The sequence below is a fragment of the Chiroxiphia lanceolata genome, chromosome 4, assembly GCF_009829145.1.
Source record: "Chiroxiphia lanceolata isolate bChiLan1 chromosome 4, bChiLan1.pri, whole genome shotgun sequence".
Classification (NCBI taxonomy): Eukaryota; Metazoa; Chordata; class Aves; order Passeriformes; family Pipridae; genus Chiroxiphia; species Chiroxiphia lanceolata.
This window is the reverse complement of record NC_045640.1, coordinates 74,892,292-74,913,938: the sequence shown is the minus strand read 5'-3', so window position 1 is coordinate 74,913,938 and position 21,647 is coordinate 74,892,292. Positions and strand designations below refer to the sequence as shown.

The 21,647-nt window shown below is 45.5% G+C and overlaps 1 protein-coding gene across 9 annotated transcripts in view; it reads left to right on the top strand.

The window, feature by feature from the left end:
* ANKRD17 (ankyrin repeat domain 17) overlaps positions 1 to 21,647 on the top strand; it is a 53,914-nt gene that overhangs the window by 1,595 nt on the left and 30,672 nt on the right. For 7 of the 9 annotated variants that reach the window (XM_032685518.1, XM_032685519.1, XM_032685517.1 and 4 more), the window contains exons 1-6: positions 16,493 to 16,573; positions 17,297 to 17,450; positions 18,021 to 18,177; positions 19,426 to 19,573; positions 19,859 to 20,006; positions 21,107 to 21,340. In XM_032685518.1, coding sequence (XP_032541409.1) covers positions 16,508 to 16,573; positions 17,297 to 17,450; positions 18,021 to 18,177; positions 19,426 to 19,573; positions 19,859 to 20,006; positions 21,107 to 21,340 — 907 coding nt within the window. In that variant the 5' untranslated portion in view covers positions 16,493 to 16,507. Of the gene's footprint in view, positions 1 to 14,601; positions 14,731 to 16,492; positions 16,574 to 17,296; positions 17,451 to 18,020; positions 18,178 to 19,425; positions 19,574 to 19,858; positions 20,007 to 21,106; positions 21,341 to 21,647 lie in introns of those variants that run through there. The other 2 variants (XM_032685515.1, XM_032685512.1) reach the window with 2 other exon arrangements.

Below are 21,647 nucleotides of genomic sequence, written 5' to 3'. Positions count from 1 at the left end.
AATATTAACTCAGCTGTTCACTTTGTGCTGAAGAAACCAGCGCAGATGTGCGAGCAAGGCATTTCCACCAGTGTCTGTTTGTGTGGCTGGGCTTGTGTGGGGAGGTAGGAAGAGCAGGAGTGAACTGGGCTTTGTGCCACCAAACAAATATTTCAGTACTTCGCTTGTCTCATTGCATACTGAAAGCTTTTTCTTTTTTTTTTTCTTTGTTTTAACCACAATTGTTATGTGAAGCTTCATTGTATGTCAAATTAATAAGGTGCGTGGTGCTTATTAATAGTCCTGTTTGGAAAGGCAGTTGGGAAGTTAATTTTGTCAGTATAGCAGAATTTTGGGGTTGTTGTGTGACTTGAGCAATTACATCTTTGCTTCTCAGAGTGGATGTGGTGGCTTTTCTTTTGATAATTTCGTCACATTCTCTTCCTGGTCACGAGACCGACCGGATCCAGGTAAAACATCCTCAGGAATCAAGCATGGCTTGTCTGGCCTGGGTTGTGTGTGAATGAAGGGTTGAATCAGTCCATGAATCCCTGGTAGCAGTGGAAGCTGTTCATAATTTCTTAGCACATCAGTGGAGGCCAAGTAATTGTCCTGCATTCCAGGACGTGTCCAGAAACATGGCTTCATTCCCTCAGAACTTGTTTCTGTTGTAACTTTTAGAGCAGTGTGTTTAAGGTGTGTGTCTTATTTTCCCATTTCAGGGCTTTTTATCTCCTGTGGAGCAGTTTCTGGTGCTCATTCCAAGACAGCAGCGTGAAGGTTGAGAGAACTGCTCTTGCTTATGCAGCAGGATCTGTCACCTGTGTTGCATTGAACATAACCAGGAATTACGTAGTATGTGGTTAAATTTGGAGTGATCAGACCTTGCCTCTTCACAAAATCTTCAAGAAAGGTTTCTCTCTAAGTTGGTTATAATTTAAAATAGGGAAAAAAAGGTGTTTTCTGTAGAGTGCTAGTTCTGTTGAGTTAGTGCAGAGACCGAGGTTCAGCTGTTGTTGAGTTCCTTCCTGCAAGGGGTGTGTGAGTGCTTCTGGGGCCAAAATCCCTTCCGAGGGATGGAACAGAACTAAGTCTTCAGCAAATTTAATGCAGCTGCAGGCAGACATGGCTGTCAGCCCAGAGGATTTCATGCAGCGTCCTGACCACCCTGTGCTTAGGCCACCTTCAAAGAAGGTGCACTTGGTGCGGAACTGGAGCTGCTTTGCTGCTCTCAGCTGAAGGTGAACGTTGTCTTGGCTCTGGTGCTTGAATCTGGCATTGAAAGCTTTGTGTGGGAATACAGTTGAGTAAAATTACAGCACCGTGGGGTAAATGTGCAGTCAGCTTCCGTTCACTTGGTTCTTCTGCTCCTGGATCCTGGCCACGCTTGTTGGTTGATGTGTGACCTTACTGACACAAGGCTTTTTTTGTTAGTGTAACCTTTTGGGTTTTGGCTTTTGTGTGCCAGTGAAGGAATAATTACGTTACAGGAGACCTCAGTATGGTATTCAGAGTGGGTGTAAACCTGTAGTTGTGCTTTTGCTGCTTGAGTTAGTCAACAGAAACATTTTCTGGGGTGGGAGAATAGGTTCTGTCCTGACAGATGAGGATGTGGTCTGCATTACTGTGTGCTGAACTCAGGCTGCCAGCTCAAACCCACTTGGGAAGCTTAGGAGAGTGGAGGGGTAAATTTATATTTGCTCTGTTGATTTGAGACTTTTGAAGAGAGCAGCCACGTGCTCTGACCTTCAGGTTCTTTGAAAGCTGGTTTGTGCTCAGCTTTAGGGAGGCAGACTGGAGTCCAGCACAAGCCCATATGTGGCACTTCCTTTGTGTCCTTACTAACTGCTTTTATGTCCTTCAGCTTTGTGGTGTAAGGTAAATATCTTCCACCTGCCCTGAACTGAAACACGAAATCAGACCAAAAAATCTTCATTTGTTACTGTGATATTGGGAGTATTTCCTGACTGCTCCATGGAACGCTGATGGAAGGGAGAGCAAACATGGAATAGCACAGTCATGTCTACAATGCACATTCAGAGATCAGGGAGGCCTCTGCAATGCAATTTTTCTTTTCTTTAACAGGCCAAGGCTTTTAATATTTATAAACATTGTAGTCTCTTAGTCTGAAGATTAAAATCAGCATTATATTGCAGTATTTGGGCATTAGTAGCTTTCCCACGTTCCAGCTCTTAAAGAGGCTAATCCTTTCCCTGTTTTCTTTCTCACAGTTTCTCTTGGTAATCTTGTCTGGTTTACTTTTTACCTGTTTTCCTATCTTGTTAAAGAGTCTCCCTGTATGAAGTTGGTATCGGGCACTAATGTGCTCCAGTGTTCCCTGGTGATTTCACTCATAGAATATCCTGAGTGATTCCCTGTCCCTTGGAGCTGCTCTGCTCATACTGCCTCATCTGCCCATTTTTGCTCTGATGTGAGGCAAAGGGCTTGGAACAAGCATGTGTTGAACCTTGTAGAAAAACAAATCCTATCTTGGATTTCTGTTACTTGCCCCCTCCCAGCTGATTTGATCAGACTGTTGTGCAGGGCAGGGAGTGGGAGCTGGGTTCCCTTGTGTGGCAAGTAAAATCTGGGAGATGCAATTTCTCTGGATCTTAAGCTGTTTCTCCTTGACTTGCAGGAAGAGGATACAAGCTTGATGGTATAATTTGGAACCGTTCTTGTTATTTATGCTTGATTGCTTTATCTTTTTCAGTAATGGTTTGTTCTTGGTGCAGTAATATGGAAAGGCAATTATTGTGCGAGGAACCTCTAAGGCAGTAAAGCAACTTCATACTTGGTAGCTGCTGTTGAAAGGTCAGTGTTACTCAGTGGTTGTGTCTGCCAGTGAGGGCCTTGCTAATTGGGAAAGCTTAACCAAAGCCTAGACTGGTGGGTGGGCTGTGTGATTTGCAAAGCTCTCTTTGGACCCAGGCTCTTCATCTTTTAAGCTGTTTGTTCAGATTGAGTCTTAGTGAAAAATGTGGAGAGAATTGGGAGAGATGTTTCAAACGCGGATTTTAGGTTTTTTTCCCCTTTTTTTACACCCTCCATATATCCTGTCTTTAAACTTCCATGGAAATGTGTAAAAAGGTTGTTTTCATGGCTAAGGTACTCGTTCCTTTTTCCCTGCATGTGCCTGAAATCTCTTCAGATCTTTGCCTTGCTGGAATTTGCTGGCTGTGTTGACTGATGGGAAGTCACATGCTCTAAAGCTGTAACCCACACTCAAAACAACCTGTTGCACTGCCTCAGCATCAAAATCCTGTGGGAAGGAAACCCAGGGAGCTGCCTGGGATAAATAGTGCTTCTCTGTCGCTTTATGGCCGTGTAAACATGGAATAAATATGGGAAAACATCTTTGTGGAACAGCTGTGATTGAAAGTATTAAGAGGAGAGTAGACATCAAAATTATGGTGATTTGAAGGAACTTGGCATGTGATGTTTATATCTAACATGGGAAGCCAACAGTGAAAAGGAAGGACTCCACTTAAATTGTTCTCTTTGCACTTCAACCTTGACTTACTTTTTTTAATAGAGCCTGGTTTTGATATGATGGGGAAAATAGATACATTTGGTTTTAGTCACACTTGTGCCTTGCTTTAGCTACCTTCACAAGTCTGTTCATTTGCCATATGTAAAAACTGTTCAAATCTGTTCAATATGCAGCAGCTTTCAGTCGGGTGTGCCAAATAGAGCAAAAAAAAAAATTGTAATTCATTTATTAGGTATACCTAACAGTAGTTTGTATTGGTGGTAGAATTCAGTGACTGTCAGGCTTGTCAGAATTTTAACCAAATGAGTCAAAATTATTAGAAATAATTCCTTCTGTGCTCGGTTCCCCAGGCAGTAACAAATAGGAATTCTAATCAGATACTGAATCCAACTGTCTCCTGCTGTAACTTTATCCTCCTGCTTCTCTTCAGAAGAGAAGGTTGGTGAAATAGGCCATACTGGTTCCTTCACTGAAAAAATCCTCCTATTGTAAATGCCAAAGAAGGGAAGGAAATCCGCGTTGCGTTTCAGCTGGTTCACTGCACTGCTTTGTTGGGCTCAGGTTTGGGCAGTGTCAGCGTGGTCTGTGGTTTGGGACAGTGGCACAGCTGTTTATCCAGTGAACTTTGTAGGGCAGGAAGAAATACCGAGGAATTAAATGGGAATAACTCGAGGTAATGTCAAAGCTCTTGACCTAACTAGTCATACCCTCCCAAACTGCTTTTGGTTTAACTTTATAAATATCTCTACATAATACTTTGACTTGGTTATGCTGCATGATGAGAGATACCAGCAATTATTACTAACAGTAATTATTTCAGCAGGATAATTACATGGAGAAATGTAGATGTCCTCTAAGGACCTCTGGTTTCTACTGTCCCTTCCCTGATCCTGGTGGGTTAAATTGAATGTGGGCTGCAGAACTTCTGGAGGCAGGATGCAAGCAAATTTTTGTCATTTGCATGGGGGGGGGAAGGATTTCTGTAGCTTGCTCTGCAGTTGAATGGCACTTGGCATTTGGTTTTCTTAGGATGAACCCTTTTCCTGATCTTCATTTAAAACACTTTCCTTAAGGGACCATTCTTGAGTCTCCAGGCTCCACTGGATGGTGAATTTTGGGCAGTAGCAGCTTTACTGGTGTCTTTGCTGTTTCCTGCCTTGGAGAGTTAAGGTGAGGGGAATGGGAGCTAAACCTGTATGAGCTAAACACTCTGACCACTTCACTTGAACTTTGGGCACGCTGGAAACAAAATGTGCGTCTGCTGAGTCTCCATCTTTTTTTTATCAGCAGAGAAATGTTTGACATCTCCATCCTTCCAGGAACAATAATTTCCTCTGCATTGTGTATTTTTTCTTGTTTCTAATGTGCTTCAGTGTCCACATGTCCTGTCCATCGGTCACTTAGTGTAGCATGGCTTGGGTAAAGGAGCTAGCACCTGCCATCAAGAAAGACAAGTTGTGGGACAAAGAAACCACACTTCTTTGGTTCTTCTGGACCCTGGAATAGTGTTTTGCATTGGGACTGTGCAGGGAGGGGTGGAGTTGTCTCGTGGGGTGCTGTGTCAGTGGACTGATGCTCTAATTGCTCTGGTGGTGGGAAGGCAAAGCTGTGATTAAGCCAAGCAACACATGGCGTTGCTCGAGGAAAAAATTTGTTCTCACATTGCTGCTTTCTGCTTTACATATCTGCTCCCCAGTAGATACTGTATTGCTGTGAAGAAACCCGTGCACATGTCAGTGTTTCATTCATGCCAGAGGGAATTCTGAGTTGGACTGGAACAGAGTAGCTGTTTGTGTGTTCATCCTGTCCCTCCTCCACATGTCCTCCTTCCCTTCTGCTGCCTCATCTTTCGGAGCAGAGCACTTGCCGTTGTGAAGAGCAGCCGACCAAAACTACTTACAGAAGGGAAAGATTTCCTGCCAAATTTGTGTAAGAAAACATGTGGGCAGCTTAAAACTATTTCTGTTTCAAGCCCAACTGGTGGTGTGCAGTTCAGGCCGCTCACTCACTGCGTTTTATGCTCAGTAGCCACATGAGTGAATGAGTAAATCTGTGTGTCCTTTGGGTGACTGCTGCCTGAAATGCACATGGCAGAGTATGGGCAAGAGTGGTCAGAACTGAGAGCCTGAGAGGGTTTCCTTTTAGCAGGAACAGTGAGGAAGAAATAGGCAGCTTAGCTGCATTTGCAGTAATTTTGTTCAAGGCTTTTATTCTGCAATGTTGTCTTGGAGGAGAGAAACGGTTCTGGAGGGAGAGTGGGTTATACATAGTGGGCAAAACAGGCAGACTGGAGTGGGAGGAGAACAGCTTTTCTTCCTTGCAGTGGTGGGAGAGATGGATGTCTGTCAGGGCCGTGTCTTTTCCTCCAGAGTAGATCTCCACTTTGCTGAGCACAGTCAAAGAGGCAGTGTGCTGCCATGGAGGGGACAGGGAGGGCTGGGGAGGGGCTGTGTGACAGTGCTTTTTGTAGAGCACAGCAAGGTTCCTTCAATCCCTGCTGCTATTTTGGACTCTGTTTTGGTTTGTACCCTTCCCAGCAAGGTGGTGGAGAGGGCTGGGAGGTGCAGTGAGGTGCATATGTTGCACCACAGCTGGGTGATTCCCTCAGTGTTCTGAGGAAAACCCTCCAGGTGGTTTTTGGACATGAGAAGGTGTTCAAGGTGCTGCTACAGCAGTGAAGGTGGAGTTGTTTGTGCAGCAGGGAAATCGGTTCCCTTAGTTTTGCTGGTAACTGAAGGGCTTTGTGGTTGGGAAGGGGAAGTCTCCTAAGCATCAGGTTTATGTGCAACCTGGATCCAGTTGAGCAGTAAATTGGTGTGATGCACAGAGCCTCTCAAGTGTCTGCTGGATTCACAAGGGTCGATCATGTTTTCATGGAATGGTGGCACTGTGGACTCCTTTTCCCATGACAGGAATGTGTGGGAGCCATCATGGCTGCAGAGACAAGGACAGCTGGTCCTGCTGGGTGGGTGGCTGTGGGTGCTGGTGGTGGGTTCCTACAGACACTGTCATGGGGGCTACACTCCAAGAAAAAAACAGAGCTGTTATCTGGAAACCTTTGGGTAAGGCAAGGAGTTTACTAGAGACAAGGGACATGGTGTTTGAGTCAAAGGAGAGCATGAGCAATCAGAATAACTTGTTCTGTTATAATACAAGATTTTTAATCCTTTATTTCTGTTCCCATAATTTCTCCTGTCCTGTGATCCTATCAGTCTGTATATCTCAGCATCCGTGTTTGGGGATGAAAATATGTGGACAGACGTGGATCACTTGCCTTGTGATATTGTTGAAGGAAATTCCTGTTGGCTCTGTAGGTTGTCTGCATGTCAAAACTTCCATGGAATGGACATCTGTCTGTCTTCTGTTGGGAAGCTTTGGGGTGTAAATGAGCATGTGAGCTGCCCTCTGTTTTGGAGGCAAATTTGGCTTTTAGATCAGAGTTGGGAAACAGAGAGAAATAAGTCATTAGACAACAGTTAGTGCCCAGGAGTATGTCCTGGTGGGAATCGTAGCTGCTGTCCCACTGCTGTAGTTCTTGCAGCCGCAGGAGGAACGTGGCCAAGCTGACTGGGCTGATTGCTGAAAGTCTGTGCTGGCTGCAAAATGCTTTCTGGCACATTTAGTGTAAAAATCTCAAGCATCTCATGGTGAAGACTGGGAAAATCTGTGGTTTATCTCTGCTTAACCTTAGAAATGGAGCGTACTCTGTCAGGGAAAATGCACCGTGTGGAGGCTTCCTTTGGGGCAATGTGTTTGGAATGGATAGAGGTGACTGTGATTGAGGGGTAGGGGGGTGGTCTTGCCTGTGACTGACGCCATGAGCTATAAATCCTCTGGATCTGCGTGGATTGCGGAGTTCAGCAGCTTCCTTGGCACGGACTCCCAAGCAGAGGAGCTGCTCTGGGTCATCTGAGGGCTGGCTGCGCTGCGAGGAGCGAGCGTGCGTTGGGGTCGGAGCCGCTTCTCCATGGACACACCGCAACTCGCTGTGAGCAAACCTGGGGAGGGCAAGGCCCCCCAGCTCTCTCTGCCCAGGGCTGTATTGCTGCTGCCTTTGTCCACATCGCAGTTGGGATGTGGTGTTTGCATTGTTCAGCTGGGCTGAGCTACGGTCCTTAGAAAAACAACTTGTTTCGGCTGGAAATGGATGGGTGTGCACAGTTCTGAGCTGAAACTTCGACACAGTGTGTCGGGCCAGGGAAAGCGAAGAAGGGAAAAATATTCCAGGAAAAAGCATTTGTGAGAAGTTGGGCTGCTTTTAGTGGTGCAAAGCTGCTGTAAACTCCCTTCTCCAAGGATTAGTGAAGGGTCTTGGTGTGTTACAACAAAGGCTGAGAGTGACAGAGAAATGGCTGCTTATTGAGCTGTGAAAAGAAAGCTCAAGGTGCTTCTCCTTGAAGACAACAAATGTGTAGACAAACCCCCTGAAGTTAATCAGTAATAAAGTGTCCTAGTTAGGACAACTGGGACCAGTTCATCACTGTATGGGTGTAACCCAAAATTGTGTATTCTATAGCCTTCCATGCCATTTTGCAGGAACTGTTGTCAATAGACTATTTGCACCCTCTGCCCAGAGCAGCCTGACTCCTCAGGCCATAAACTGGGTGTTAAGAGGCATGGGAGATAGGAGGGTACTTCTGTCCTCACACCCAGTGTGGAACTCCCCGCCCTGAGGGAAGTACTGGGCATTCCTGCCTGAACTGGAGAATATGTAATCTTGGAGTCTTGGAACTGTTTTAACCACGGGTGGGATCCAGAGGAAGACTGCAGACCACCACTCTTGACCAGACTGCAACAGCACTCTCACCAACAGGTTTTCCCTTCTCCTTTTTCCTCTGGACTCAGGGGACCCAAAGAACACCACTCTGTTCATGCCCCAGGGTGCTGGGTTATGCATTTGGGTTTTGTGGGTTAAAACCTATTGTTTGTCTGTATAATCGTACTTATTGTATTATTTTATTAAATTGTTATTCTGATTTATAATCTCTCTTTTGAGTTGAGTTCATTTCCCCTGCTGGTTTATCTTTAAACCAGCACATAAAGATAATAGATTATCATTGGTATTTCAACCTTGGCTCCTGGAGAGATAGCACAGAAACAATGCATTTGTGCTTTTAACAGCGCAGGGTTTTGGGGGGTTTCTTTTAAGTCTTCACCCTTGGCTTAGTTGTCACTTTACAGGAAGATGCTCCAAGGACCCAAGTCAGTCGCTGTGGATCTGTCAGTGCAGCGAGGTGCTTCACTGCAGGCTTAGAAGTGCTTGTACTGAGAATTAATTAAATCTAGCCTTGGAATATACAGTCAAGGCAAAAGGTGAGTCCAGTGGAAAAGGAACGTGACCAACTGTTAGAGAAGGATTTTCTCTTTCTTGGGAGCTCACCTTCCTTAAACAAGGCTTAAGAGAATAATTAGTCCCTTGAAAGTAGGGCAGTGAGGAGTAGGATGTAACAGTGCACAGCAGGACTCCTCAGTCCCTTTTTAGCAGTGCACTCGCTGCCGTCTGGAGGTGCTGGTGTTGCTGTGAATGAGGTGTGCTCCAGGTGGATGCCCAGAATCTTCTGTTAGGAGCAGAGTCATGCTTAATGTGCTTCCCAGTTCTTACATATTGAGTGACAAAATTGGAACAACTTCATATAGCAGCACTGTTCTGTACTCCTTGTGTTCTTTACAGTCCTTAGTTCTTACTACTGGATCTGTCAGAGCTGGCTGTGTCACGAGTGAGGATCTCTCTGAGTCTGTGGTGGTGGGTCCTTGGGATGTGTTTATTCGGGAAGGTTGAGAGTCCTTGAGCTGTCCTTGAGGAAAACTCTAAAATGCCATTTCTGTAGCTCTTATTACCAAGCCCATGGCACAGCCTGGGGGGTCAGAGGGAGTGTAACCCCCTAAGCTTTTCACACCTGTGGTGAGGAGACTCCAGTTTAGAGGCCCTATAAGTAACTTGGTAAGTAGCTTAAGTGATGCTTAACTCAGGTACTTGAGGGAGAGTCTTGGGGGGCTGCCACTGCTGTTCAGGTGTGACATTGGAGGATTTTGGCAACCAAGGGAGAGGGTGATCCTGGGAAGCTCCATTGGATCATCTCCTTTGTGGTTCTGTGCTCCCTTTGCTTTGTCTCTGCTAAAGAGACTCAACAGTGAGGAAGATGTGACAGGTGACTTGCTAAGGGTGGCAAAAACTGCCTGCACAGGCTCAAGCTGTCCCTTTAGTATCCCTCAGTTGTCAGGGGTATTTTGCAGAGAGCAGTTTCCATTTTGGTTCTGCACCAGCGTGGGAACAACCTTTATTAAAGGTGTTACCTGTTTGTCTGTGGCTCTGAGGTACAACACCATGTCTTGGCTGATATATATAGTTGTGTAGGAGTTATTTATACACTTTGTGGTTACTTCTTTCCAAGCCCCCTCCAGAAGAGATGGTTTCTCTCAAAAGTTCAGTTTTCATGGGGTTTGGAGGGAGAGTGAAGGTGCAAACCTGTGTTCAGGGGGTTGGATCAGAAATGTGGCAGCTTTTTATTTTTGAGTTAAGTGTTGTCTGAAGCGGAGCTTTCAGAAGCATGAGGACGTGTTCCAATGGGGTTTTCTAATTGTGATTTTTATATCTCGTTATTCATGTCAGAGACTAAAACGTGTTTATTTCCTCCCTCCTCCCCATGAATGTGAAATTGGGGCAGGGAGCTTGAAACAATGGTGGGACGAGGTGTTGTTATTTTTACATTGGCATGAAATTTTTCTCGCACGAATGGTTGCAGCTGAATACCAGCTAATGCATCAATTTGCTTAATGTGGAAGCGTGCCAAGTGCTTGGACTTAGGATTCGAGACGGGAAAAAAAGAATATTATTCCTTGTAGTTTCACAGCCTTCTCACAGCCACAGCTTTCAGCCTGCCTGCCTCTGTTTTCCTTGCTGTGTGTGCTGCTGGGGATGCAGCGTGCAGAGGAGAGAGGGAATTTTCCTGTGAATACCTCAGCACCTGTCTCGTCATCAGAAGCACACTGCAGTCCTAATGCAGGTGTCCCTGCAGCAGAGACTCTGCTGGTGCCAGTCTGGGGACTCTGTTATGCCATTTCAGCAGCAAGGACTGTTACTCCTCTCACCTCCCTCCCCCTTGGTATTTTTTTTGGCAGCAGTGAGAGAAATGAAGTGTATAGTTGAAGGAATAAAATGAAAGAAGATACTGTCGAGATGTTCCAGCTGCCAGACTTCAGATTTCTGCTGAACGAGGCATTTTGGTTTGGGGAGGGTCAGTCCACGTTGGGAAGACAACAGCTGTGATTGTGCATCCCAGATAAATGGGAGTGATCCTCACTGTGCAGGGAAGAGATGGTGCTGTCAGATGGAGTCTGTGCTGACAGTGCTGCTGTAGTAGCGGGGTAGGGCAAGTGAGAATCACACAGCTTGTTCCTCATGGAAAATAGATTGGAGGAAAACCCACCAAATCTGCAAGGCTGAAATAGAGTGGGCAGGATCATCTGCTGCACTTGGCTTCCCTGTCTCCTCTCCTTTCCCTTGCAGTGACCAGGGAGCTGGTCTTTAGATAAAGCAGGTGGTGTCTTAAGGAGCCAGGAAACCATCACTTTGACTTCAGAGCTATGTCATCTGAATTGGCTGGTGGTGATGCTCTGGTTTGATCCACAGAAATAGCAGGCACTGCCAGAGCCTTGGCTTCAGTAAAGCTTGGATGGAATTTTTTCTATAATACATTATTAATGCTGTGAAGATCTGCGTCTTAAAACGCCTTTGAAAGCTGTGTAGCTAAGTGGTAATTTCACCTGGAAACATGGAGGTGAAAAGGCAGAGCCATAGACTTTGCCCTAATATTTAGTTTGAGAAAGCCCAAATACATCCCCAGTGTTTAAATTGAAGGCATGTTAAGTTGATTTCTCTGTGTTGATGTTTCAAATCAGAGTATTTTTTCTGCTGAGCTGTCTTGAGACTGAGATGGGTTCATGTATTTTGAAAGCATCAGAGGTGATGTTCTGGGGGCTTAGAGGTAGCAGGGTGAGGGAGAGCAGGCATGAAGTTCTTGCTTTAGTATGGTGTATTATACATCACAGTTTGCAGGTTTTGGGTTGCCTATTTGCCTGTTGGGTTTTGGATCCTGAGGTGAAAAATACTTGGCCCGGTTTGCCATGTTCCAAATATATCATCTCTCTGTTTTAATCCACTCTTGCCTCAGGAATCCCTTGATGTGCATCAAAATGGTTAGATATAAGACATTAAAAATACCTACCAGTGTTGTGCAAAAGGAACGTAGTTAGTTACCAACCAGAGCTGGACTTTGTTCTTGCACTGGGAAGGGATTTTATTTCCTCCTTTGTGTTCCAGTTGCAGGATAATGGTATAAACATTGCTATTTCTGGGGGAAACAGTCATAGGGTGCATTCCTGGAGTGAACACCGAAAAATGTTGTTGTAAAGAAATGCTCATCAAAGTTGTATGAAAGGCTGAGAGAGAGATATATGTACTTTTTTTTTTTTTTTTGTTTTGGTACAGTGTCTTGGAGGTGTGAGAACTAAAACTGTTCCAGAGTGAAAGCTGAGATTATCTTGGACAGGAGCTGCTGGAGCACCAGGGAAACAGTGTGGCTGGGGGTCAGGCATGAGGAGTTCCTCATGGAAATCAGGATTAAAGCTGCTCACCCGAAGGGAGTCACTTTTAGCTGAGTAAGGGAAGAATCGGGAGTGTGGGACTAAAGTCAGCGTAGTAGGGCTGAAGTTTATTAACTGACCTGGCAGTGGTGGTGGTTTTGGTCTGAAGGTGGCTTTGCAACACCTGATGGCCTCCAAAATCTTTATTAAATTTCATGTCTTCAAAAACTTTTTGCTGCTCTACAGAAATTTGAGAGCTGGGAAAAGTCAACTGTTGCAGCCCTTGCTGATTGGCAGTGAGTGAGTACCTCCTGAAGAACTAATCCAAAAGCAGTGTCAAGTAAGGTTTGTTTGAGGAGGTGCAGTTGGCTACCTGGCAATAGCCACTGGCAGTTCCTTGTCCACAAGGTTCTTTGGAAGGGCTTTGTACTGGTGCTTATAGGATCCATTTGGCACCCTCTGGGTGTCACACACCAAAAACCTGAGTGCCAAGGTAAAAATTCAACAAATTCTACATTGTATTCAGTGCCTAATATAAGGCAGAAATTATGGGAGTCATCTGAGAAAAGCTGTGTTGGATTGTAAACCTGAAAAATAGGGGCCAGCCCCAGGAATAAGGACAAAACCTGCAGAGGAAAAAAAAAAAATCATGAAAGGTAGGGCTTTTTGTCTTTTAAAATACTTGTCTAGGCTAGTGTGGTTCATCCCAGTCGGGTTTCAGATGCTGTTGTTGTTTTATGTTAAAAACACAGTGCTTAAAAACACTGAAGGTTAAAAAATAAATCCTGTTATGTTAATGAGCCCGAGTTGCTATTTCCCAGCCTGTGGAGAGCTGTCGTGAGCCTGACTGCCAGACACCTCACTGCAGTGCTCTGCTGCCGTGCTGCTGCCTCAAGAACTGCTTAGTGCTGCTTTGTAGCATGTCTTCCAGACAGAGAAATATTATATTGTCTGTTTGCTTATTACACATGGCCAAAACCCAGGGAAATGTCATTGGATGTTTGGCCAGAGGTGCCTTTCAGGTTCTCCTGAGCAAGTGTTTGGGCTGGGTCATGACACTGTGTGCCCAGATGTACCATTTAGGCAACTCTTTACTCCCCTGCACATGTTACAGCCATGTTACTTTAGTTTTTGGAGTCTGTATGTAGCTTGTATGTACTGTGGGGTCTTGAGTGATTGCTCTGTGTTCATTCCTGGCTAAAGGCTGGAGAGCAGGAGCACAGAAATACTGTGTGCCTGCAGGATGGCCTGAAGGAGAAGGAGCAGGGAATGGGATTGGCAAAATGGGCACTTGGAATCAGGCAGGGGACCTGAGATAGGAAGCAGAAAATGACTTCTTAAAGCCTTTTCTTAATGGCTCTGGGTTGTCCTTAAAGCACAGCTGTGATTGAGCAAAACTATAAATCGATGATAAGCTGATGCTGGAGATGCTCTGTAAATTAATGAGCAGAGCCATTTGTTTATTAGGTGGATAAATAATGGGCTTGTGGCATTTGAAGTGAGGGTGGTGGGTGCTGGAAACCAAGTGCTTTCTGCCATTAGTCATGCAGGACATTTGAAAGAGTTGATTTTATTGTTCTGTCCTATTGATAAAGTTCAGCTCATCATAAAGCTCTGTGGTAATGATGGCAGGTTCTTCTCCTGATAATAATATTAGAGTTGCTGTCATTTTAAGCTTGTTGTGTTAATTTAGGCATTGTATACCCATTTTGGTGTTCAGGAGACTTGCCTAGCTGGATAGCTTAGTTGATGGTGTGGTTCTAGAGGAGCTGCTTGGTGTTGGGTACTGGGTTTCTATCTCCCATGTGAAGAGACAGTTTGTAGGTGGAATGTTTCCTCCCTCCTCCCTCCCTGGCGTGATGTAAAACTGGGAAAATGCTAATCCATGTTTAGCCTTATAAGTAATAAATTTGGAATCAATAGGTAGCTCAAAGCTTTTCTTCAAGCCCTTAATGCGTGGGTGTTTTTATTTTTGGGTTTGTTTCTGTTGTTTGGTTGGTTTTTTTTCTATGTGTGTAGTTATGTGGGGTTTTGTTGGGTTTTATATTGTGAGGGAAACTATGGGAGGAAGATTCTTGTTTGACCTTAGTTCACATCTCTGTGAGATGATGTCGAAGCTTGTGTATGGACTTGTGTCCACAGTGGGATCTGTGCTGATGGCACTTTTCTCTGACTGGCTTGATGAGAGAGATGGCTGAAGGTGGAGTTCCCATCAAGAACTCTGTTCTGTCTCTGTTGGACTGAGCATTGTGTGGTGACAAGAGCCGTGTCAAAGCAGCTCAGGTGTGCTTTGTCTTTGTGTCCTAACCGGGCATTTCTTAAAAGGCATGTTCAGTATTTTGTGTTTGGCAGTCAAAGTATAAAATTACTGACATCTTACAGGGCTGTCTTCAGGGTGTACAGACATGAGTCCTGTTTGAGAGCATCTCAGGTACTTGGGAATTTTGTTCTGTTTGAGTGTGGAAGCATCAAGTACACTAGAAATGCTTATGAGCCAAGTAAACTTATGCAAGTACAGAACATGAGATTTTTTTTTTTTTTTGCAGGATGAGAGAGGAGAAGTCTTGTAGAAGGGCTTGTGTTGGGGCCTGTCTGAACAATTGGGTTATGTCAGAGCATTGTTGGATCGGAGGAATACTGACGGAGAACGCAGATGAAACATTGTGATATGTGAGGTGGAGCATTTGTGTGCTATTCTACACTTTTTTTTTTTTTTTTTTAGTTAGGGGAAATAAAATACATCTGAAGCCCTTTAAAGGAAATGTCTGTTTACTTGGCTTGGTACATGGAAATGCTTTGTCTTCAGTCTGTAGCTTCCGTGGAGAAGGCAGGATTTTCTGAGAAACCGCAGAGGAGTTTCCTACCAGAACAGAGTTGTGTTCCCCCACTGTTAGACACTGTGTCTTTTATCTCTATCCCCTGTATGGTATTTCGTGTCATGTTGGAAAGGTGAAAAGGCAAAACTGTAACTGTGAGAAAACTCTGAATCTAAATGGCAACTTTGAGACTACAGGGGAGTGTAACTGGACAACTGGGTGAGAAGTCTGCAAGCTGCAGGTTGAAGGTGGATCTCTTCTACCTTGGAAAAGGAAAGATTTTTAATCTATATTTAATACTGTAACATAGTCTAAAATGTTTTTTTCCGTAAATGAATGTCTTGATGTTGTTTCTGAAATGGTTTAAATGGCAGCACATAATACAAACATTCTCAAAACTTTCGTGGAAGGAAGTTTTCTCCTGGTCCCTCGTGTCTTGGTGCTGTGTTGTTTGTGGGTGGATTGCTGCTTCTCCGTGTTCTCCTTGGGTTGTTTATTTTTAATCACACCACGCTCATATTCTTAGCTGGAAGGAGGATTGGAAGCTTTTTCCGTTCGAAACTTAAACTGCATAAAAGACCTAATTTTGGGGAGAGGATATGAGTGGGGGAGAGACATTTTCCTATTTTGACTTCGTTCTTAGCAAATATTTCATAGTGTTAGGAAGAACCACGACCAGCTGTTCACTGTCTCCCTGGGAGGAGGTTTTTTTCAGTTAGTCTGAGCAGTTGGGATTTTGCATGAGTTGGGTGAGCCAAGAATCCTTCCGACGGCTCTGGATTCGCCTTTCCAGGGGTGAAATCTGTCACTTGGCTCCCGAGCAGCACAGCGGTTCCTCTCCCTTGCTGCAGCAGCCTGTCCTCTGGAAGGAGACAAATGGCGAGTCCTCAGATGAACCAAAACTGGCCTCAAATTGGTGGTGTAGGTGCAGGGAGCAGTGATGGGCGAAGGACCCTGGTTAGGCAGCAATGGGAAGTTCTTAGGACCGGGCAGGAAACCAGGAATTACCCTCACCAGTTTGCCAAACTGGAAAGAGCAACCTGCGTGGATATCACTTGGAAAAAGTAGTGCTGAGGAGCAACAAGGAATGCTGCAGGACTGTCCCACTGTTGGTATCAGAGCCACTTGGATCTGAAGCTGGAAGTCCTCCCCTTCAACTCCATGTTCCCAGGTTTGGAGGAGGAGGAGGGCAGAGAGGCTGCAGAGTAGCAGAGGGAGGTTTCAGAGGTGCCCTTGAGATGAGGATTTGTGTATTGCCAAGAGCTGACCAGAGGTTTTGTTTCTCAGTGATACTGTTGAAGAGGTAAAACAAAGAAATTTGGGAAGTAGTTCTCAGCCTGCCTTCTTTAATGAAAAAGGTTGAAGCTGAACATGTCCTAGGAAGTGTTGAGCAAGAAGCAGAAGGCAAAATTGTCTGAGCTCTGCCCTTGTGACAAGAGAATGGATGGGAGGCTGGAGAGACCTTCCGGGAGGCCTGAGATGAACCGCTCGCTTCTCTGGTTCATCTGCCCACACAGATGGATTCTCGGGGCATTTATCTGCAGGAATCTCAACTTGTGATGCTCATGGGACTGCTTTGAAACTTTAGAGACACACATGAAGCTGAAGAAATAAAATAAATTGTATTTCTGTCTCGATGAGCAGTATTCCATGTGGAAATAGATGGCTGCTGTACTACAGACAGTGCTGCTTTTATGCAGAGGTACTGAAGAGTGATCAGTTGTAGGGGTGGCTGGGACATGTGGTTTGTCTGTCAGGCACAGTGGGGTTTGGATTGATTGTGATTTTTGGATTGGGATTGGCTTTTATTTTTTAATTCCTTTGGGGTTTGAAACTGGGAATTTTGGAAGCTGTTGAGTTTATAGAGGGGTGATTAAGCTAGGTCTTTATAATTTAATAGATGTTACAATGACTACTTCACAGGCTTTAGAGTGTGTTTGTGGAACTCTTAGAGAAGAGTCTTCTCTGAACTACTTGCCCCCTCCGACAGGCAGGCTGGCACAACTGGATATTAGGGGCTTTCCTCTCTAATATACCCCTCTCTTCCTTAATTTCTAAGTGTTTCACAACAAAACAAATGGAGGGCACAGGGAAGTGGAATCTTGAGAAGAACTTGGACCACTCAGCATCTGTTTTCTGAAAAAGGCAGATATGATGAGTTGCATGTTCTGTAGACAACGTTTTAAATCAGGGTTTTCTTGAGCAAGAGTCTGTGAAGCTCTTGTGTGTTGCATTGGAGCTGATGGTATGTGGAAAGTGCTGCTGGTCCTTTTGGTTATGTTCTTTGGATGTTGCATTAGGAGGCATCAGACTCGAAGTGAGACAGCTGAGACCAACAAAGTACTTAAAAAGCAAGTGCTTAAATGATAATTAGGTCTATTTTGGTCAGTTATATCATTCTTAAACCAAATCTGTTACTTTCCAGGTGGAATCCTTTATCTTGGATCAGGATGACCTCGAAAACCCCATGTTGGAAACAGCTTCCAAATTGCTGTTGTCGAGTACTGCTGATGGTGCTGACCTGAGAACAGTAGATCCCGAAACCCAGGCGAGATTAGAAGCTTTACTTGAAGCTGCGGGTAAGTCCTCGTGTCCCGTACAGGTTTAACCCCGGAGCCCTTACCCGAGTCCGTCCTGGAATCGCTTGCATAAGGCTAATCCATGGGAGCATGATACAGCTGCAGCTGTACCGTGGGGGGGCTTGGCAAGGGTGTCAGAGAGGGGAAAGGAGTTTACAGAGAGCATTTCCAGGTTTGGAAAATCGTGCTTCGGGTGCTTCGGGTCTCATTCCTTCAATGTCATACTGCTAAAAGCCTGTGTCAAAATGAACACCTGACCTCTGCTTGCACCCTTGTATCAAACCCTAAATTGCTGAGTGAGGGTTTATTTTGTAACAGTTGCTGTATGAAAAGCTTTAGTAGTTGCTTGTGTTAAGTAGTTGTCACTAGTTGAAAAGCATTGCCTTCTGTGGATTGCAGGGCTTTAGTCTTGTGCAGCTTTTAAACTAGTGTTGTAAATGGTTAATCCCGTCGCGGTGGAAGCTGGAGTTGAGTGTACTTGGAATGTTTCTGCCGAGGTATCTCACAGGCTCAATTTGAACTTGTCTGTTCTGTCCCTCTCCCCGCCTGGCACTGGAATTGCAATGGCAGGAATCGGGAAGCTGTCGACAGCGGACGGCAAGGCCTTTGCAGACCCCGAGGTGCTGCGCAGGCTGACCTCGTCGGTGAGCTGTGCGCTGGATGAAGCTGCCGCGGCGCTGACCCGCATGAGGGCGGAGAGCACGGCCAGCGCCGGCCAGACTGACAAGTAAGGCAGCCCCGGGGCGGGGGGATGGAACTCTTACTCAAGTGGAATTGGTGCCAGGTTATCACCTGGGATTCTCCTCTTAAACGTTTCTGGACTGGCAGGTCTTGCAGTGGAGAGTGAAGCAATTAGTGCTGCTCCGAATTCAGGAATCACGCTCCAAGGAATTTATTGTGACCAGCTATAAAAGCATTTCTGAGCTCTTCAATAGTACGGGCCTTAGAACCGTACCAAAAAGTTGCAAATCCTAGAATGGGTCATTCAGTGGCAGCATGAGAGTAGCTTTAGGATCAAAGAACCCCTTTTAGGGAACTTCAAAAAATGCCTTTTTAATTGAGGAAGGAAAACAGTCTTGAGGGACCAGGGCTTGGTGGTGATCAGCTTCACTTAGGACCCTGGACAGAGCCTCAGACAGGGAGTCACTACTCCTATGCTGGACTTCTTGGCTTTATTAGTTGCATTTTGTCTTACTGGGTTGTTTAGGAAGGAAATTAAAAATTTATTTCCTTCTGGGCTTTCATTAAGCTTCAATAAAGTGGAAACATAGTTAGTAGGAAGAACAAGTGCTGCTATGCTGGTTGGATGTTTGTTCCTTCTACACCGGGTAACTCCTTGATGAGGGGACAGGACACGTGAAGAGCAGAATTATTTTGGGCTGTGGCTGCTTCTGTTCTGTGCGCATCCCTCCTTCTCCCCAACCTCTTCTTTCTTGGGAGCAGTGGCTGTTGCCAAAGTTTTTACCGGGACAGAGGATCTGAGAAATAAAAATAAACATCGACATGCTATGAACAGACGTATTTGAGAACTAATTCTCCGTATATTAAAATTGTGTCTGGTTACAAGATTCTGGTATTTTCAGCACGGCACAGAGGGGAAGTGGTTTATTTTTTTCCAGGAGAAGAGTGATGCGGATGATTTGTTTTAGTTTCACTACCAGTTACAGTGCTGAACAAATAAAGCTTTCCTAAGATGGACTGGTGATTTCCATGTCCTCTGGTCCTGGGGTCTCCTGGAAATGTTTCTCCTGGATGCTTTTGTTAAAAATTAATCACAGGAATGGATGTGGACATGACAGTTTTCAGCCGAGTTAGCTGGGAAACCTCAAGTGTAAAACTGGCACCTCTTTAATTAGCAGTTGGCAGGTTTTTAGCTCGTGTTTCCTTTTTTTGCTGACTGCGTCCTCACGGCACGTTGGATTCCAGGCATTTCAAGCCCAGTCCGCTCTCACTGCTGAATGCTCTCTGTCTTTAGCCGCAGCTTGGCCGAGGCTTGTTCCGAAGGAGATGTAAATGCCGTGCGGAAGCTGCTCATTGAGGGCCGGAGTGTGAATGAGCACACGGAAGAAGGGGAAAGCCTCCTTTGTCTGGCCTGCTCAGCAGGATATTATGAGCTTGCGCAGGTTGGTTTCCAGGCTCTTTGTAGTGCGTGTGTGTCGTACAAGAAGAAGTGTGAAATGAATATATTCCAGGCTTGGGCACCTGGAAGGGGGTGTTAATGGAGCGGGAAATGTCAGTTCACTGGCAGACGAGTCTCACACATAAACTCAATGTTGCTGATGCGTTCTGGGTGCTTACTTTTTGTAGGGTTTTCTCACACAACACCGTGGGGGAGGTGGGGGCTCAGGATGGTGTTTGAGGCACCCCGGTTTGTCCCTTGGGTGTTGTTGATCCCTGTGTGCTGGCAGGTTCTCCTGGCAATGCACGCCAATGTGGAGGACCGGGGAATCAAAGGAGACATCACGCCTCTCATGGCCGCTGCCAACGGTGGGCACGTCAAAATTGTCAAGCTGCTGCTAGCTCATGGTGCTGATGTGAACGCACAGTCATCCACAGGTGAGCAGCATGCTGGGAACTCCTGGAAAGCTGGGATTTGTGCTTGCTGGGGAGCTTGGCCTGGAAATTTGGGAGGAGTGGCTCTCAGCCAAGCAAGGCAGAATGCTTCCTTGTGGTTTTACTGTTTAAATTCTTCCCTTTTTTTTTTTTTTTTTAATGAAACTCTAAAATGTTGTTGGAGAAAAAATACTATTGGATGCAGACATACAAAGGTGGATCAGGTCAGTTAGTAACTGACAAGTGTTTGAGTACATAGCATTTGTTGTCACATTTGAAGCACAGTTTGGTAAGTTTGTGTATACACGTAAAAGTTATTTGATGGCAGGTCTAGGAAACCAAGGGGAAAATAGGAAATGTGAGAAAATGGCCCCCTTCCCCCTCTTCCTGTGATAATTTGGTAGGCATTTGTATTGAAGTGACCAAATAGGGAAATTGTCTAAGTTTCTGCAGCCTGGAAGTGGAGAGCTGGTGTGGAGTCAGCAGTGATTGACAAAGGGAGAGATGACCCTGAGTGAGGAGGAGAGAGGGTTACCAGAAGACACCTTATTTACTTTTGGTATATTTTTTTCCAGTGAAGTAGTCTCAGTAACAATACTGCCTTGACCTTTAACTTTTTTCAGGATATCTTTCATAAAGGCAGATTCTTGGACTGTTTCTGTTCAGATTGATGTTTTTGTGGTTTGTCTAGGGAGATGTGAAGATGATGGGCATTTTGGAACCAGCCCTTTAGAGGTGTTTAAAACTTGATTTAGAAGCAGCAGTTCATTCTGCTCCCTGTTTTGAGCTTTAGTTCTTAGAGCACAGTGTGTCCCTGCTGATTAACAGGAAAAAGGATGGGGTTTTGTGATGGAAGCTGGGCTGGCAAAGCGAAGAGAGGTGCATCAGCAGAAGCACAAGGAGATCCTCAGTCTGTCAGCACTGAACTGCTTGGTGCCATTATTTATTTTCCCCTCCCTGTAGCTTGGAAAACCCTGTTCCATCAAGTGTCTGGGTAAAAACAGAACGGAGCATCAGGTGAAGTTCCCACTGCATCAGGTGAAGTTCCCATTTCAGGAATGCCCTGAAATTGTGTTTCCAACCCTCCTTCTGTCCGGCTTTAGGCAACACGGCCCTGACCTACGCCTGTGCCGGGGGCTACGTGGATGTCGTGAAGGTGCTGCTGGAGTCGGGCGCGAGCATCGAGGACCACAACGAGAACGGCCACACGCCGCTGATGGAGGCGGGCAGCGCCGGGCACGTGGAGGTGGCCAGGGTGCTGCTGGAGAACGGCGCGGGCATCAACACGCATTCCAACGAGTTCAAGGAGAGCGCGCTCACCCTGGCCTGCTACAAAGGTACGGGGGCACAGCCGGAGAGCTGGGGCGGCGCTGAAAGTTCGTCTCCCACACGAGGTCCTTCAACCCTCCTGTCTAGGACCAAGTGCATTTGAAGGCTGTGAGCAGACACTTTGTGATGCTTTCACCCTGGCTGTGATATCCCACAGCGTGTGTGTGCCACGTATAAAATGGTCTGTGCGGAGAGTTTAAGTGTCAGGGTGTAAACCTTTGGTCTGAGTTACGATGCTTAAAGATGCTCTGTGAAATGAATTAGGAGACAGGGAACTAGTACTGTAGAATAAGCATGCTAGACCTTCTGTATTGT